Consider the following 19555-nt stretch of genomic DNA (forward strand, 5'->3'; position numbering starts at 1 on the left):
AGGGGTAAATGTGAGGTGGCAATGCTAAAGTCAACCCTTTCTCTCTTGGGTTGTTGGGCCAAGAAAGGAGAGGAGAAGAGGAAGAAAATTGGGCTTTTTGCCCTTAGGCCCATCTTGTGCTTTACTTAGATGATTTTTGGCCCAATTAAATCAAAGCATGATTTTTATGACCCATTAGGACTAATTTAAATTGGTTGTGACCCAATAAGGCCCAAAACATTAAGTTTCATGTATATGTGTCCAATTTGGGCCCATTTAAGAGTTCTAAGTTCAAGATAGTCAAATTGGAAGCTTATTGGTCCATTAGGCCCAATAAGGGAATCTGATGGGTTTTAGCCATAAGAACTTTCCTATGTGCGCATGCAAAACCCTAATGCTTGGATCTAGGCTTTCTAATAAACATGCTTTGAATCCAAGTCTTCTAATGACTAATTAGGTTAAATAACAACATTGAAACAGATCTAGAATCATACCTTTGAGTTCCTTATTGATCTTGAGGTCTTGGAGCTTCTAGAGTCACAAATGTCACTCCTCTAATGGCTTACAAACACCAAAGCAATAAGAATGATTTAGGAGAGAGGAGAGGGGAGGAATTTCGACTAGAGGTTCCTTACTTTAGGTTAGATCACGAATTCCCTATGCCATGGGGTCTATTTATACTTGTAGACTCCTTAAGGGTTACAACCTAAACCCTAATTGGATAATCTTCTCTTAAGGCTATCCAAATCCATTCCATAGATAAGCCTTTGGACGATTTTGGCTATCCTAACACTCTTAGAATTCGTCCAAAGCATATCCAAATGGATTTACAGTCTAAAGCTTAACTATCAAACAATTGACAGTTTATACCCCTTTATTTAATTAATCTCTTTAAGTCACCAAATTAATTCTAATTAATTCTATGACTTATATTAATCAAATAACAAATATATTATTCATTATATTATTCCCATCATATATTAATAATATTTACTCTCTCTTATAAAATCATCCTATCAAGTTGCTATGGTGAAGGCAACCCAAAAGGACCATGCACAACCGGATCAAATACTTGCCTAATATAGTTGCAGCCTTAGACACTATTCCAACAGAATCCTAGTCCAAAATGGACTTAAACCGGGATTTCAAGTGTTTCCAATTCTTTATTAACTATTTGTAGTGCTTGAATGAAGTGTTTGATGAAGTTTTGTTGTTATTGAATAAGCATCATACATGCTTTCATATTGTTGGTTCATAATTGATATAATTGTTGTAGTTACAAAGCATCAAAATTTCTAGTTGTGACAAACATTCTCACAACATTATGACGGAATGAGAATAATAATAAAATGTCTATAATAACCTTATAAACAATTTAATTAGTGATAATGACGATAGTTATGTAAGATTGAACGTATTCACATTATCAAACAACATATTTTCTTTGTCATTCTCACAGAATAGCGTTGTTCACACGTCCGCACAATAGATATCAATCCACATTTGAAAATATATATATATATATATATATATATATATATATATATATATATATATATAATAAAAAAGTATCATTTACAAAGCTTTCAACTGTTCAAGAGATTAATTTATGTGGTATTTCATTTTCAAGATATTGATTTATGTGGTATTTCATTTATGTGGTATTTCATTTTCATTTGTAAGATGAGTTTGCACTCACTCTAACAAAACATACCCAGATTATCTTAATATTTTTCAAATGATTTAACCTTATAACTTTTAGTTTTGTTTCCTTTGTATTTTTATTCTATTATAATAAAATTTAAAAAAAATAAAGGGAAAATGACTCTGAAAGGTAACTAACTATTGAGTTTGTTCTCATTTAGTCTATTTCCTTTTTTTGTACTCATTATACCATCGAACTTGTTGGTTGTGTTCACCATAACATTTTTGACCGGTTATCACCTATGATAATCAGTCAAATGGTTATGATGAAACAAACAAATTCGATGGTATATTGGGTACAAAATAAAGGAAATAAACCAAATGAGAACAAACTCAACAGTTGGTTACCCACCTGAGTCATTTTTCATTTACTCATTTACAGAAAATCTCACGTCATCTCCTACTTATAATAATTACTTTATGAGATTCATTCTTGCTTCTCTTCAAAACATAACCAACGAAAGAACATTATTCATACATGTACAACTTTGTAATGCACTTGAATATTTATTAGAGCAATCTTGATTGAGTAGGTGTATTTCATGACTACATTTACATTTCCAATTAAATGATTTATCGTATCATGGATTCTGGACAAGTCTACAAATGATTAGAATCACAGGTGCTTTGATTTTTGAGTTTACTTGACTTCAAGATCGAATTAATGGGATAAGATACAACATCAATATATACAAGATCATGCAGCTTTTGCAGACACATCATCATAATATACCTTGAGGTAAACGTTTATGCTGATAAATATACATCTCATACACAGTCATATCCTTTTGCAGAGAGTTGTTGACAGCTAACCACCGTAAGCATAGTATAGACCATGTTTTGACTAAGTTACCCCTCTGAAACGCTCTTCATATACATTATGGCCTAAGAAGGTTGAAGCCTTTGATACTTTTGCAGCTTTAATTTTATTGAACTTTTTGAGGAAAATGACTTAGGAGGGCAACCAACTATTGAGTTTGTTCTCATTTAGTCACTTTCCTTTTTTTGTACCCAATATACCATCGAACTTGTTGTTTGTTTTCACCATAACCTTTTGACCGGCTATCGCTAGTGATAACCAGACAAAAAGGTTATGGTGAACGCAAACAAAATGTTGAATTATATATTAGGTACAAAAAAAAGGACCAAATCAAAACAAACTCAACAGTTAGTTACCCTCAAGAGTCATTTTCCTAAAAATAAACATATTTGTACAATTTATTTATATTTATTTTCCTATTCAAATTAATAAAATCATGATATATAAAATCCATTAATTTCCGTTCATAATCTTCATTCTTAATTTTGAGATTTGTCTTGATTTATTAAATAGGAAAATAAATAAATAAATAAGTAAAATAAAAATATTTGATTTCTCAGAAGACATTCTTTAACTCATTAATAAGAACATTTAAATGTACAACATGACAAAACAAACACAAACATCAACATCAACATCAACATCAAAGTACCGCATAACAATTGCATAAAAGGGATGAAGTAAATAAAATAATATCACTAAATAATAACAAAATTCAAGTATTATTTCAACAGAAATTAAGAATATCAAAACATTAAAATAATTTCACCAAAAGTTAAACCACATATGCATACTTTTGATCATGAAATAATATTAATTTTATTATATTTACCGATTTTGATATAAATACAACAATAATGATTTTAAATAAACTTTCACACTATTTACATAACTAATATTGACAGATCTCACACACGTCCATCTATGGAGTTCGTTTATCACCACCCATAAAACAAATGAAAGATAGATGAGCTTTTTAAAATTATTTATAGTAAGTTTTTTTTTAAAAAGCTTTTGCATGGTTGGATGATCTTCGTATACATATATACGTGTAAGGTTACTTTGCAACATAATTAAAACTATCTTTTTAAGAGTGGAGGGAGTCTTTCCCTCCAAATTCACTCAACCTACTATCATATTAGTTTCATACCAATTTTTCTCTTTACTCTTACTTCCATCATTTCCAACCCAAAACATATAGAAACTCATCTTTCCCAACTCATTTAATTTTAAATTTTAAAATAAGTACACAGTAACTAAAATCATTCAAAATTAATTAACAAAAACATTAAAACATACAAAACTAATTCACTAACTAAAAACATACAAACAATATTTGGTACAAGTTATAAAGCATGAGGTACAACTAACTAATGAAGAGAGAGAGAGAGATAGTGTGTGTGTGTGTGTGTGAGAGAGAGAGAGAGAGAGAGATCGGTTGAAGCGAGCAAAGTGGCGGTACTACTTTAGAAAGGGTCTTCATCTTGGGGGTACCCGGCACCTCCAACCCCAAACAAAAATATAAAAGTAAATTACACGAATGGTCCTAATGGTTTGGGGTAATTCGCATGTTTTGTCCTTAATTTATTTTTTTTAGCTAGGAAGGTTTGTATTGTTTGTTTTTGTTGCACGTTTAGTCTCTTTCTTACATAAAAAGACTATTTTGTCCTTGGTTTTTTTAATTTATTTAAATAAACACACCCCCAACCCCACTTCCACCTCACATTATCTTACCTTACCTGCCCCTTTTTATTGTAAATAAATTAAAAATCAATGCAAAAATAGTCTTTTTAAGTAAGACAGTGACCAAACACGCAACAAAAACAAACTGTAGAGAACTTCCGAATTAAAAAATAAATTAACGACCAAACGTACAAATTACTCCAAACATAGGGACCATTCATGTAATCTACTCAAAAAATAACCCCATTTCGTGCAACCTAATAGAAATTTAAATGAAAACATTCTGCTTGTTTTTTATTTTTTGTAAAAGGTCGTTGTACAGTAACTTTTATTCACCTATGTACTATAGCTTCTTACATTTTATTTTCAACTACAACATTGCACTTTTTTTTATTAAAACATTGTATTGTTAAAAAAATATGAAAATATAGCATTATATATATATATATATATATATATATATATATATATATATATATATATATATATATAATCTTGTTAAGACATACTTCAAAAAAATCCGTTTAATTATAGAATTGAAGAATGTTATACATTTGGATAAGGGCAAATTGCCAGAAAGTTATTATATTACCACAAAATTTCAATTATGACACTGAGTTATTTTTTTGTCAATTATGTCACAATATTTATAATTTTGTTGCAATATCAACCAAGTGATTGTTCTTTCTGTTCTCCCGGTAACCACTTTTCCCAAATTGCAATAAAGTCACTACGTTTACCTAATTTCGATTTTAACATCGAGTTTCAATTTGCAAGAAGGTCGGTATATTACTATAAAATTTTGATTTCACCGATTCATGAAATGTTATTATGGTTTAGAAGCTCGATTTGTACAACAAACTAATGAAAGTCGATCTATTGGTTCACGAAAAGTGCATAGTCACCCTTTCAAGAGATGCTATTGTAGTTTAGAAGCTCGATTTATACAACAAGTAAATAAAGACAACTACAAGGTCAATCTAAGACCCTTATAAGGTCGATCTAAGACCCTTATAAGGTCGATTTGTACAACAAATAAATGAATGCCCCTATAAGGTTGATTTATTTGTACAACAAATAAATGAAGACTTCTATAAATGAAGATCCCTACAAAATCGCTTCTAACCCAGTTGACGGGTTACCATCAATCTAGCAGCTTACCAATAAATGAAATGACCATACTGTGATGTGGAAGCCACGTAAGATCTTATGTGGTAGGATTGAGTTTCAAATATAGGGTTTCCATCGAACCCAACTTCACATATCTTTTTTAGTCGATCTAGTGGTTCAAACTCACTTAAAAGTCAGTGAAAAGGACGTGCTCACCCTTTTAGGTGACATTAACATCCATTTTTTGATACATAATTTAATTGGGTTTTGAGACTCTCTTCACCTTTGTAGCTTATTTTTCCATGTTTTATGCTTAAAGCTTGAAGATCAAGGTTTCTTTTGGGAGCTTGGAGGAGAAAAGCAACTTTAGATCTAGAAATTTTGTGCATCTCCTGGACTTTTGTGAGTATAAAGCTTCAAACTTTCCTTGTCATTTGTTAGATCTCGCTTAGGCCCAGTCTGTTTACCTCTTAATTGCAAAATTAAGAGGCATGTCTAAAAAATACAGATTCAGATTGTTTGTTTGCATCTTATTTTTTACCTCTTAAATTTTTAGATATTAAACCAAGTTTGAATTTTTTTTTTAAAAAACATGTGTTTTCCTATTGTGCCCTAACCAATCGATGAACACCTTCACCAAACGGGCTCTTCCTCTCCGGTCCATGTGCGAGGTTCTTCCCTTCACCAGGTTCGCCAAGGACGCCACCTGCAACGACACCGCCGCACACCAACATCGATGTCGCCTCCTCGAACGAAGTTACCGCCTCCTCGAACGATTTTTCTTTTCTTCTTCATCTAAAAATCGAATTCAACATGTTAAGGCTATTTTGGTCGTTTTTTTCAGATGGGGTATGATTTGGTCAATTTTTATGTTCAAATCAGATTGTTTTATGTTTTGATTGGTTTTTATGTTTTGGTTCGTTGAAATCAAATTTGATGGTGATGTTGTGCTAAAATTTTGAGGCTGAAATCAGATATATGCTTGATGTTATCATGAAATATGCATTTGTTTTGTTGAATTGTGCATTTTTTTTTTGTTGAAATTGTTGCTGAAAATGTGCCTTTATATTGATTAAAATGGTTGTTTAAAATGTACCTTTGCATTGCTTAAATTGTTGCTAAAACATGCATTTGTTTGTTAAATTGATCACAGACATGGGAGAAAAGAATGATATGATTAGTTGGAAGGTTGAAGGTGTAGAGCAAACGTTTCTACAACCTTGTTTACATGAAGTTACGGTCAATGGACGGGATTACGAATAAATAGCTAATTTCCGTGACTAGATTGCAAATCAATTGGGGTCAAATTAAATTTGTAGGATTTCATTTGGACTTTAGTATGATTTTTTGGATTTAAAAATATTTATGTTTGATTTAATTTATGCTAAATTTGGATTTTATATGATGCTTATATTTTTTTATAATTATTTTAAAAAACTTGATTAGGTTATTTTATAAACAAACTTGAATTCAATAAAAAAATAAAACATAAAGGTAAATGGTCATTTTTATAATTCAGCACGGAAATTCAAAGGTCTCAACCAAACAGCATGTTAACCATTCAGATCTTAAAATTTCAGACTCCCTTAGAAATTCAGACATCTTAAAAATTTAGATCTTAAAAATTCAGATTCTGCCAAACAACACCTTAATGTCCATCTTGTGCGCTCTTAGTCTCGTTTTGGAGGTGAGCTTGGAGTTTCAGCACCTTTTGGTCACTTAGTGTAACGCCTGGGTTCTGGTATGAATTTATTTTTCCAATTATTTATATTTTTCTTGGAAGACTCGGCAAGTTTTAAGCCTCAACTCGGCGTGTCGAGTTATTTTTGGCCGCGAAGTTTAATGAGTCAACTCGAAGATTCTGGGTATCTCAACTCAACGAGTTGGCAGCTGGGAAGGAAACCCTAATTTTTAGGGTGTTGCACCTTATTTAAAGACTTAAGTCCCTTGGTTGGCCTCCTTACCAGCCCCCCTCTGTCCAGAAACCCTAAAATCGAGTTTTGTCTTCCATTGTTAAGCGTGTGAGCTTGAGGAGAGCCTTGAGTATTCATTTTTGGTGCTTGTTGAAGGAGCTAAGGAATTGGGAGTTACTTGGCTTGAAGGAGTCTTGGATCCAGAATCTCTAGCTCATTTACCAAGTTTTTGAGGTATCAAGTTCTAACCTTGCTTAATAATTGCTTAGATTTCTTCTTGGGTTAGATTTGTATGCTTTAATCCACGGTTGGGTGGTTTTGGGGGAAGTAAAGCGTCCCAAGTGTTTATTCTTTCAGATCTGTGATCTTCATGAGCTCTTTTAGCATAAAGGTGCAAACTTTATGGTCTTAAGGGTTTCATGCATTCATTAAGTCCTTCTTTTGGCTTCTTTTGAGCATTTGAGCCTCTCCTAGTCATGCATGAGTGTAAAGTTGGAAACTTTTCGTGGCCATTCAGGTTTAAGGGCCATATCTGCAGTTTGGGGCTATGCCTTTAGTGATTTAGTGCTTAATAATTAAGTCCTCACCCTTTTAAGCCAAGGGTTTGGGTTTTGAACCCATTAAGTCCTCCCCCTTTTAAGCCATTCTAGTTGAGATCTGAGTTGTGAAGCTCATAGTTTCGATTGTGTCGGCTTATTGAATAAAGAGGTTGGGTTTCTGGCGAACTCGACGAGTTTATTGTTAAACTCGGCGAGTTGGATCCGTTTCTTCCCGACTTTGCAGTCTAATGGAGAAACACAGCAAGTTGAAGGATAACTCGGCGTGTTGGTCAACTCGGGTTGTAGACTTTGACTTTGAATTTAGTCTATGACCAAGTTTGACATATAAGGGATTTTGGGCATTTTGAATTGTAATTAAGGAAATCGTTTTTGTTTAGGAGTTGAGTAGAGTCGATATTCGGAGTCGGGATCTGTTCAGCTATCACTCTGTATTCGAAGTAAGTTTACCTCACCGGGTTCAGCGGGTCTAAGGCACCAAGGTCGACCCTCATTTGGTTATGTTATTATACTTATTGTCTGTTTGATACTTGTATGTACCTGTATATGTATGTTTATTGGGCGGGGCCCATTATATGAGTGTGGGCGGGACTTGTATCTTATTATTATTCGAGTGTGGGCGGGGCCCGTTATCCGAGTGTAGGGAGGGCTCGTATCTCACCGTTATATGTGTGTGAGCGGGGCCCATATCTCACTATTATATGAGTGTGGGCGGAGCCCGTATCTCATTATTGCATGATATGTATGGTATGTGGTATTTTGGGGGAACACACTAAGTTTTGTGCTTACGAAATTTAGTTTATGTTTCAGATACTTCCGGTTCCAAGGGGAAGAGCTCGAGTTAACTGCATCGCACACACCAGTGGAGTTCCGCATTTGATATTCACTCTGATTTTGATAACACTTGATACAATGGTTTTGCTGTGTTGAATGAATAATGTTTGGAATTACTATTTTACCTGTTATTATAAATGAAAATTTTGGGACCATAATTTTGGATGTTTCAAGTTGGTATCAGAGCCTTTGTTTGAGGGATTCGGGCACACTCTCCGGTATGTCTGAACTCAAACTAAGGATTTGGTAGAAATTTCAAAAAAAAAACATTTTTATAAAAGGGATTTCTAAAAGAGAAAAGGGGCGTGGTGTATGTAATCAGCCGAGCTCAAGTAAGTTTTCCAAAAATACACATACATATTATAATATGTTTTGAATTGTGAATATGTGAATCGCATGCTAGATTAGGGCTAAGGATCTAGGAGAGATACCTTTGTGTGCCTGCTTTATGAGATTATGGATCTTCATGCTAACACTGATCAATCAGTGATAGAAAGGTTGATTAGGTTATGCTTTGTTCTGATTATTTGATGCTCGAATGTTGTCTACTTTGTGCTTTTAGGAGTTTTAGTTAGCTTCAGCTAATTAGTAAGCAAATATGCTAAGTTACATATTATGGAGACTAAATAATTTTATAGGGTTAGGTTTAGCTCTATTGCGCAGCTCTTGTTTGAGTCCATCTGTTGTAGCGTTTGGCCTTTCATTCGAAGAATTATCTAGTTTCTGTAATATGTAACTGTATTCATAAGCTAGTTAGAAGAAGTTAGCGTGAGTTCCTTCTGCAGCTGATGGCAGATAGTGGTGTGGAGTTTGCCCTAGGAAAAACCTAAGATGAGATCTAGTGTTAGGAGCCTTATGTGTGAAGAGATTGTTGGATATGAAGTAATTTGGTTGAGTGAAGGCACTCCTTGAGGAAAATACAGATAGATGTGGAAGGTAGTATGGGCTCGTACTACTGGAAGCAGAGGATCCGTACTCGATTCAAGGAGGGTTGTAATGAAGCCAGGAAGCTTATGTAGTTATGATTTCCCCGATATGCGCATTGATGCTTTTTTGATAGTTTTATGGTCTATTTTCAGTATGGTGGTATTACGAGGCAGGCCAATGAGCAGTTTCGATGCTGAGAGGGTTCGGGCTCAGGATCTAGAGACGGGTAGCTTGATGACTAGACGAGGGAGTTCATCTCGTCTGAGATTACGCATAGTATGCTTTAACTAACTCATGTGATCTTTGGCATGGTCAAGGAGGGTATTCTAGAGATTCTTGATGAGAAATTGAGCGCCTTTCGTGCTGAGATTGTGGCTTTGATCGGGACACGCACTCTGACCTTCAGGGACTTTCGAGCATGTGGAGCGCCATACTATCATGGGGCGAGGGACCCCATTGTGAGCAGCAAGTGGTTGTCCGATGTTGCCAGCGCCTTCCGTACCCGCCGCTATCCCGAGGGGGACAAGGTTAGACTAGCTTCCTGCCTCCTGAAGGACAGGTCAGACCTTTTCGTTGACTTGTAAGTGAGTTTAATCCATTGGATCGACCTCATTAATTTGTTGTACAAATCGAGCTTCAAAATCGAACTTCTAAACCACAATAACATCTTCAGAATCAATCAATTGATTGACATCACAACAAAGTTGTAAATGTAATGACATAAATGAGAAAAAAAAAAATTAATGTCAAAATCGAAAGTTTATAGTATTATAGTGACTTTTTTGCAATTTGAAACTCGATATCAAAATCAAACTTTTGATAAACTTAATGACTTTATTACAATTCATGAAAAATAGATACTAAGAAAACAAGGAAAATCGGTCACTTTGTTGATATTGCAACAAAATTGTAAATATAGTGACATAATAATTAAGAAAAAAAATAACTTTGTGTCAAAATCAAAATTTTGAGATAATATAATGACTTTCTTGCAATTTGGCCTTTGGATAACATTAGTAGATAGATTTTTCATATCGGAATGAAAAATTAAATATCCTCCAACATTTTCTTCATAATTATCCCCATATACATATAAGATTATGACATGTGGATACTATAGATTCTCTTAATCCCACTTTTGATTTTGGCAATTGTGATCAAATGAGTAGGAAGATAAATAAGAAGAATATGTAAGAAATATTTAATTTCTCATAATGAATATTATAATAAGAATAAATGAAAAATACAATGTCATAGTAAAAAAGTTAAAAAGGTACATTCCTATTTTTGCACATTTATGGGTGTGTGAGAGTGTTCTTCAAAATGACTTAATAAATTATTGGTTTTTTGAAAAGTCAATAAGTTCAAAAAATGTTTGGCAAACACTAACATTTTAGGCAAAAAATGACTTTTTCAAAAAACCAGGAATTCTTGACTTTTCCAAAAAGCCAAAGAATTTCTAGTTTTTCCAAAAAGTCAATAAGTAGATTGAAAAGCACTCTCAAACACCCCCCTTAACCCTATTATTTGTTACCTACTCAAAATGCTTTCCAGTAAAAAAAAAAGGGAGTTGATTCGTACACAACAATTTTTCTCCATACACAACACTTAGTGCTTTAAAATGTTGTATTGTACAACTCTATAATGCATGAATTGTTGTGTATGGCAAAAAAATGTTGTGTACGAATCACTTCTCAAAAAAAAAATCTCAGTCAAGAGGTCCACATTATGGATTTACTTGTAACAATTAAAAATCAACATCCAAACGAATTTAACATAAAACTTTGTAACCAAAATTCATAACCCCCAAAAGATAGTATAACTATAAAGTGGTTATTTATGGAACAAAAAAAACAACAAATCTTGTCTTCCACTTAAACATAACATTTGGATGATCGATCGATTGTTGTATGTACAACTTTTCCCAAAGATATCTATATATACACCTCTGACTTACTTTGACCCAAATCTCCTCAACATAAGAAACGTTAGATCGTTACAACAAAATCTTTTTAATCGTGAAGTCTATAAGAACGTCTGTGACTCCTAACAAAGCTTTTGAGCGTTTTCAACCGCTTTAACGTAAAAGTATAATCGCCATAGTGTTATATTATCCTGCACCATAACCACATAATATGAGCAGCTGAGGAAGGCGAAACGAAACATTCCTTATAAGGGTATGGATACGTCTCCTTCAAAGACGCGCTTTAAAGTCATTAAAGCGTCATCTAAACTCCGTAGTTAAACGTGCTTGGCAAAAGCAGGTCAGAACTCCATAGTTAGACGTGCTTGGGCAAAAACAATACAGTCGATTTGAAGGAGAACGGAGCATTCCTTATAAAAGTGTGTTTATACTTCCAAAACGTGTTTTAAATTCGTGAGGGTGCTAGATCCCATTAGAGCACCGACAATAAGAGTGCTGAGTTTTTTCATTAAAAAAACTGAAATGAATAAACTCATTATATCTACACTAGGAGAGTTTTTTCAATTTGCTTACTTATATATTGTTTGTATGAGTTGTCAATTTATAGTTGGTTGAACTCTCTCTCTCTCTCTCTCTCTCTCTCTCTCTCTCTCTCTCTCTCTCTCTCTCTCTCTCCAAATTGAAACGAAAGTTTTCCTTCCATTTCTGTTCGCTTCATTCTTTTAATGAAACTCATGAACACCAATTTCTTTTACTTTCTTCACACTTCCATCAATTTCACTTTTTCCCTCATTATGTTGAACTCGTGTCGGTGGTTAAACAAGGTCACACAAGAGCAGACCAAATCTACATTCCCAATAGGAAGTCCTCATGACGGTTCGCCCAAAAACACGATATCCGGTAAGGATAGGGGGGAGATATTCCTTACAATGGTGAGGGTGTGGTTCTAATTTCAAAACGTTTTTTTTATATTGGGCAATACTATGATGGGTGACCCCTAAGAAGTACTAACGTAGGGCTGCTCAAAGATGACAATATCTTGGTGCATGCGTTTGTGTTTGGGGATGACCATGTTATAAATATTACCATTTTTCTTCGAAGGAGTAGATATTATCATTTAAGTAAACATAAAACATGATTGTATTACCTCTTGTTGTAGATCAACATCAATGTTATCACAAGATCGCTTTTCAGATGGCTTTCCCCGTTGTATAATTTCCGCAACACGATCCAAGTTTTTTGGAGGCAACTTTTCGATTAATTTTCGTAGCTTATGCTTTTCCAAAAGTGTCATGTGCCTGAATAAACCAAATTTTTCATAAAATCCAAATATTAATATCAAGTCTTAGAATGAACAAGTTTCTCTACCAAATCATAAATTGACACGACTAATTGCCATAACAATTATTAAAATGGTTAACTAAAAGATATAACATCCTACTTTCATTTCTTCCTATTACATCATTGTCCTTTAAAAAATCTCCCTAATTAGCAATGGCATCCAAATACAAACACTTAGAAGAGTTTTCAAAGTACAATGAAAGCTAAATGCTCTAAGAGCATCTTCAATGGTTAACTTATGCTAAGACTCAAAAAAACTATCAACTCATCATTCCTATAACTTTAAGCTCAAAAAAATGTTTTAAAAACATTATTAAAATCAATATAAAATTTACATTTCTTATATAAATTGTCATTATATATAATAAAATGAATTAATTAGTAAACAAATAACAATAATTTAAAACAAAAATATATTTAAGGAGTAAAATGAAATATTACTAAAGAATGAGGGCTTAGATATACTAAATGTAAAAGTATATTGACCACTCAATATATATTGGCTAGTCAATAAAGAAAGCAAGTAAGTTATCTCCTCTGATACCATTTAATAGATAAAAGTAAATAGTAATAAACTCAAAAAAAGCTCCCATTGGAGATGCTCTAATAAACAAATAAATGAAAGTATGTAGCTATTTCTTGCACTTAAAATCGGTCAAAAAATCAAAAAACAGAAAAAAAAAAATAATAATAATTGGAACTCTATTGTATCTTAACTCATACTAAGACTTAAAGCCCTTTTTCCCAGTTTTATCCAAATATTTTCATTCTATTAAAGGTTATAACTCGTTGAAGATGAGGACAAATTTAATATTTGAACTTGACTTAAGTTTTTGAACTTATTAATTACTTTGGACTCATGGTATGATGATTGGTGAGTAAACTATTTCATTTAAACACTTGGAATATATATTTTTGATGGTTATTTACTTATTGAGTAAATTACACGAATGGTCCCTATCGTTTGGGGTAATTTGCGTATTTAGTCCCTAACTTATTTTTTTAACTCGGAAGGTCCCTAGTGTTTGTTTTTGGTACGCGCTTGGTCCCTACTGTTTGTTTTTGTTACGCGCTTGGTCCCTGTCTTACCTAAAAAGACTACCATTTAAATAGGAAAAATGGTGGGGTAGGTAAGGTAAGGTGGCGGGGGTGGGGTTGGAGGTGTGTTTATTTAAATAAATTAAAAAATCAAGGGCAAAATAGTCTTTTTAGGTAAGATAGGGACCAAGCGCGTAACAAAAACAAACAGTAAGGACCTTCCGAGTTAAAAAAATAAGTTAGGGACCAAACATACAAATTATCCTAAACCATAGGGACCATTCGTGTAATTTGCCCTTACTTATTTTGTTAAGATATTGGTCATATTTAATTTTTATAAAATAATTTTTTTAATAATTTAAGGTCTTGCACCTTTTGCAGCCTTGGCTTATAAACTGAATAGCATATGATCTATCAACATATAAGCATTTGATAAGCTGACCATTTACTTTCAGCATTTCTTTAAAAAGACGTAAAAGCCCTCCATCAACAAATCAATGGCAAACTGAAAAATGAAAATTTACCTGCAACTGGAAATGATAACATCAAGAAGCTCTTCAAGTTTCTCCTCCATGCACCCAAGCTGTAAAAAAACACAAATTCATCATCAAATTAGCCAAAAATAAATGTAAAAAATAAAAAATCAGAACTTCAGAATTTTTTTTTCTACCATTGCAGATAATTCAGCAGAATGTTTCTCCATCTTTTCTACAACCTTAGGACCTCTGTTTACCAGAAGAACTTGCAAATCATCATTAACCTGAAAATGGGGGAAAGAGGGGCAAAAGGGTCAAATCAAAGTAGGATTCTATAATACACAAATAAATGTCAGAATATCTACCTCTCCATTTTCTTTATCATCTCTAGAAGTTGATCCCAAAAACGACTCATTCATGTATTCATGAGAGGCATTTGCTTGTTTTAAACAATCACCACACAATGACTGAAAAAATGAAGGATTAAATTAACAACTAATAACCATAAATATCAGATAAGAACATGTGAAATATAAAAACTTCAATAACCTTGGATTCATTAGTGTTGCTTTTTTGGGTATTATTGTCCGTTTCAGAAAACTTTGCACATTCCTTATTCTGACAGGACTTATCTGATATACCCATACCCTTTTGTTCATTTGGTGTTCCCTGTATATTTCAAAATATTCAGACAGAGGAATTGGTAAGATTGAAATAAGATAGAGTTAATGTCACATAATGGCCAAATAAGTCATTAAAACAATAATTTTGTCTCATCTTTAACCACGTGATACGATAAAAGATCTATGCTCTTCACAAATAAAAGGAAACTTTGTGATTCATGATATAATTTTAACTCTCACAATTCGGAATCTTAGCTACTAAAAACTGATAAGTTTAAGATACAAACATGGCAATGTGATATAAGAAACTATAAATGAAAATATAATTGTTTCCACAAACGCCCAAGTTCATTAATGATTCAACCACTTAATATACCAATTCGGTAACTTTTCCTTTTTCCAATATAGTTGATTAGTAATGCTTATAGAATAGTGATAGAGTAAAACAAAACATGTGTAAAGTCAAAGACAAAGAAGATGAAACCTTAAGTCTCTTTGGTGCATGATTTTCAGTCACAACTTCACAGTTTGAATCTTGAAATCTTGCACAGGTCTTTGTAGGTCCCATAAGAGCTCTTAACCGATGCATTGAAAAAACAGGGCCCAACATCTGCTTTCAAATTTTATGTAAGCAATCAAGTGATGGTGTAACACTTCATGAAAAAGTTATAAACTCGCCCAATAACATCTAGATCAAATTAAAACCATGGTGGAAAGTTATTTGAGACATATAACATACCTCATCTACTTCCTTTGTGAGGGTAACAACACTTTGGCGTAGCATTGACATCAATCTTGCTTTCTCAACACCTGAGAGCCCATCTCCTACAGCATTAGAAAACAAGGAACCAAGGCCAGCAGGAGAAGTTTTCTCGTTAGATGCGATGCTCTTATTTGCTTCTGTTCCAACTAATCGAGAAGAAGAAGGTGAGAAATCATCTCCGGAGAGCAGCTCTGATACACCGCGAATGTAGTATTGGAATAAGTCCGGCCCGATATTTGAATCATCTGAGGTATTCATGTCCCTTGAGATTTCTGACATGATCCGGATTCACCACCGGCAATGACTTTTTGTTTTCGTTTTCGATTCTTCTGCTACAATTAACATGGAACACGAGCAGGGATGTTAATTGCTTGGATGAAATTACGGAGCCATGGAATCCAACCAATAAGAAAACGCATGAAACTTCAATTTGAGATACTTACAGATCTTACGATGGAACAATAATGATAGCAAAACGACGTTTGAGGAACCGAAATATAAACCCTAGACCTAACCCTAAACCCTTGAAATTCAATAATGATAACAAAACGAACCTTGAGAAACCGAGATGAAACTTCTAGGGTTTCCAACCGGGGACGTTCATCGTCGGTTCTGCATTTGTTGATTCCTTCTCCGAATTGAGGCTCGGCGAATAACAGGATGATCTGAGATTTCACGGGCTCTTTCGAGGCTTCACTCGATTGAAATGGTGATTGATTTCTCTGATCATCTGGTTCGTAAATCAAATCTAATCGGATTGTTAACTGCTCGTGGATGATGTATCAAATTGTAACGTTTAAATTTTTCCACCATGACATTAGCAGAATAGCAATAGCAATAGTCAGGTCCTTTTAGGGGTGCGTGAAGCAAGGGTGTTTGTGTATCCAAAACTAGCATCACGTATAGGTCACTTGATCACTCTTTTTTTTTCCTATCTCTTTTTTATAAATTTATAATTTTTTTTGGTATGTTGTATATTTTATATTAGGATGGAGAGAGTGGTGCCACAAGAACCACACTTCCTCCTTGACACGTAGGAGCCACATCATTTTTACCACATAAAGTGTGGTTCTCCAACAATCCCACTTAGTGGAAACCATGATTGAGAAAGAAAGAGGTGACAGAAAAGAGAAGAGAGAGAAAAACACATAAATAAAGAGAGAGAATAAAGGGGGTTGCAACAATTTTTGGGAGAGGTGCGGTTAAACTGCAGAGGGGGGTGGTGTTCCTGCTTATGTGGCATTGAGTGCGGCTTAAACCGCACTTCACTCCCTTAAGCCTTAGGTGTGAGACTCATGTATTATATGAATTTGTTTAAAAAAAAGTAAATACAAAATTTTAAACATTTGATAAGTTGAATTTATACGAAAAGTGAAAAATATTGAATTATAAAAATTAAAGTATTTTTTTCTTTTAAATTTAAACAAATAGATAAATAAATAAAGAAAATTAATAAATCTTTAATTTAATAATTTGAAATTAAAAAGAAAGTTCATTAATTAAATTGATATGCATTTATTATTGTATTTAAATACTATATGGAATTTAATAAAATAAAAAAACCATAAAATGACATGTGGAATAAAAATTAATTTAAAATAACCACAAAATTACATATGACAAAATAAATGAGAATGTGACATGTGGCAAAAATATCTTTATTTATTAGGGATGACTAGATTATCATTGGTGTTAAACGGGAAAACATAAATTAAATACATATCATATTAAAAGGTGTGGTTTTAGGTGGAATTTTAATAAAAAGATGTTAGTTAGATTCATTTTTTGAGTTTTTGAACCAAGCTTATTAAATAAAAATATTTAATTATATTAGAGCAATTTGATTATTTTTTAATATAGTAACTTTTAACATCAATGATCCGCGTGATCTTTGTTTACGACTCATTGATTAAAACATGTTGTTTAGTAGCTTTATAAATTGATTTTGTTCGGTGTACCAATCCCCATGGAGGCTCACATAGCTCTTTTCATATTGGTCATATAAAACCAAAATCAACAATAAGTTATTATATGTACCAGCAACGTTAACTTCTATTAAGAAATTCGATAAAGATTACATTTAAAGTGCATTGTCATAACCATAAACATCAAATTCAAACATGGTAATTTGGTTAATTTCTAAGTAGTTTTTCCTTAATCATCAGGTTGCGGAAACATGAGTGGATGCACTACGATCAAGTCAGACTCATCCTTTTCGAACTAGAAGTACCTGAAACCATAACCATAGAAACCATAAGCACAAAGCTTAGTTAGTTACCCAAAATACTACATACCATACATATAACCATATAATGAGCCCCGCCTGACATCGATCCCCGCTCGGAACAGATCTGCCAGTCATCAGACCCCGCCTGACATCGGTCCCCGCACGGTATACATACAAACACATAAATACATGCATGAATCACAAAGATAAATAACATACAATATAATCATCAGGCCTGATGTGTGTAAAACGAACTAGTTTTAATCCTAACAAACTCAAATGTAAACAAACACACGCAGGCAGTGTACCTATCGATAGTAGTTTAGTTTAAGCAAGTAGGGTATCGAACACAGGGAACTGTAACAATCAAATTAAGTACTAGTATTACCTAATTAAAAACAATTAATAAAAGAGGGGGGTTTTCTCTAGTTTTGCTCACACATTGATTTACATATTTTATAGTTAACCCTAGTTTCATATTCACTATTCCTAGGCATACAATCTTATATTCATAAAACTATATGAATCAAGTAATCAAGAAGATATTCATGCAACTCAATCACTTATTTGCTAACTAAAAACATTTATTATCAATTCATAAGGATCTATAACAAGCTTAACAAGATGAATAACCAAATTAATATCAATTCAACCACTCAATCAAACCATGTTCATAAGATTATCTCATCCAAACAGAAGTAAAAAGCTTTTAGCTCATATCTACAGCAAGTAATAACCTAAAATCAAAATCTAATGATTCAAACATGGTTCAAAATAAAGATTAAGAAAAGAAGAATGATTATTTGCCTTTGATTCTCTTTGAAATTGTTTCTTAGGTTGCAATCTCGAAAATAGCAGCTCCAAGAACCCTTCTGATCTTCAAAAATCGCAGCTAGCCTCCACAAAAATTTAGGGTTCGGGCCTATAAGTTATCTATTTATAGTTTCCAAAAATCGACCCAACTCGTCGAGTTTTTGAGAATAACTCGACGAGTTTCTTTAATAATTCGCGCGTTTAGCGTATACAGCAAGGCATCCTTAAATCTAGAATATTCTAATAAACTCGTCGAGTTTATGCTAAAAACTCGTCGAGTTTCTTCTTTTTATTTAGCTTCTTCCTTTAATCCTTGATCTCCAAGCTTCCAATCACTCAATCCTCTTCCTTTTTCATCCAAGCATGTCTTTTATTGCTGAAACTGAAATATTAAGCTAATTAAGTACCTTTTGTCCATAAAATGATATAAAATCAACAATAATTAATAAGATAATGAATGATGTCTATGACTAAATAAGCCCATATCAAGGCCCCACCCGACATTGGGCCCCGCCCGGTAAACATATCATAAAACATACATGCAGAGTCACACAGACAACTAGCATCCTAATCATAATAAACTATGGGTTGGCATTGGTGCCTTCGGCCTGTTAAACACAGTGAGGAAACTCACCTCAATCCAAGATAACCGGACACGCGAGCTGCTACTACCGGAATCTTCACACTGAATATAATCAAATTATCCCTAATAAATAATTACGATAAATTCCCAAAATCCAAGGCCCGAACAATATTCTGTCTTCCTAAAGGGTAAAAGACCATTTTACCCTTCCCATAACTGGTCCAAAAACTCATGGCCCAA

At 33.4% G+C, this 19555-nt stretch overlaps 1 protein-coding gene across 3 annotated transcripts; it reads right to left on the reverse strand.

Annotated features, from left to right (window-relative positions):
- Window positions 1-4696: 4696 nt before the first annotated feature.
- LOC145093468 (uncharacterized) lies at window positions 4697-16581 on the reverse strand. Of its 3 annotated transcripts, none has more exons than XM_079031601.1 (9): window positions 16247-16581; window positions 15669-16021; window positions 15414-15539; window positions 14856-14975; window positions 14672-14773; window positions 14501-14590; window positions 14355-14413; window positions 12599-12749; window positions 4697-6091 (listed from the first exon to the last, which is right to left on the reverse strand). In XM_079031601.1, exons 2-9 carry the CDS (start codon window positions 15969-15971, stop codon window positions 5978-5980), a joined length of 1065 nt encoding a protein of 354 aa, XP_078887727.1. In that variant the 5' UTR covers window positions 15972-16021; window positions 16247-16581; the 3' UTR covers window positions 4697-5977. The 3 variants fall into 3 exon arrangements, with proteins under 3 accessions (XP_078887727.1, XP_078887726.1, XP_078887728.1); XM_079031600.1 differs by having other exon boundaries at window positions 15669-16024; XM_079031602.1 differs by lacking the exon at window positions 4697-6091 and adding an exon at window positions 11324-11642 and having other exon boundaries at window positions 15669-16024; window positions 16247-16578.
- Window positions 16582-19555: the final 2974 nt, after the last annotated feature.

This window comes from Lactuca serriola, chromosome 3 (genome assembly GCF_051521515.1).
Source record: "Lactuca serriola cultivar US96UC23 chromosome 3, Lser_US96UC23_V15, whole genome shotgun sequence".
Taxonomy (NCBI): domain Eukaryota; kingdom Viridiplantae; phylum Streptophyta; class Magnoliopsida; order Asterales; family Asteraceae; genus Lactuca; species Lactuca serriola.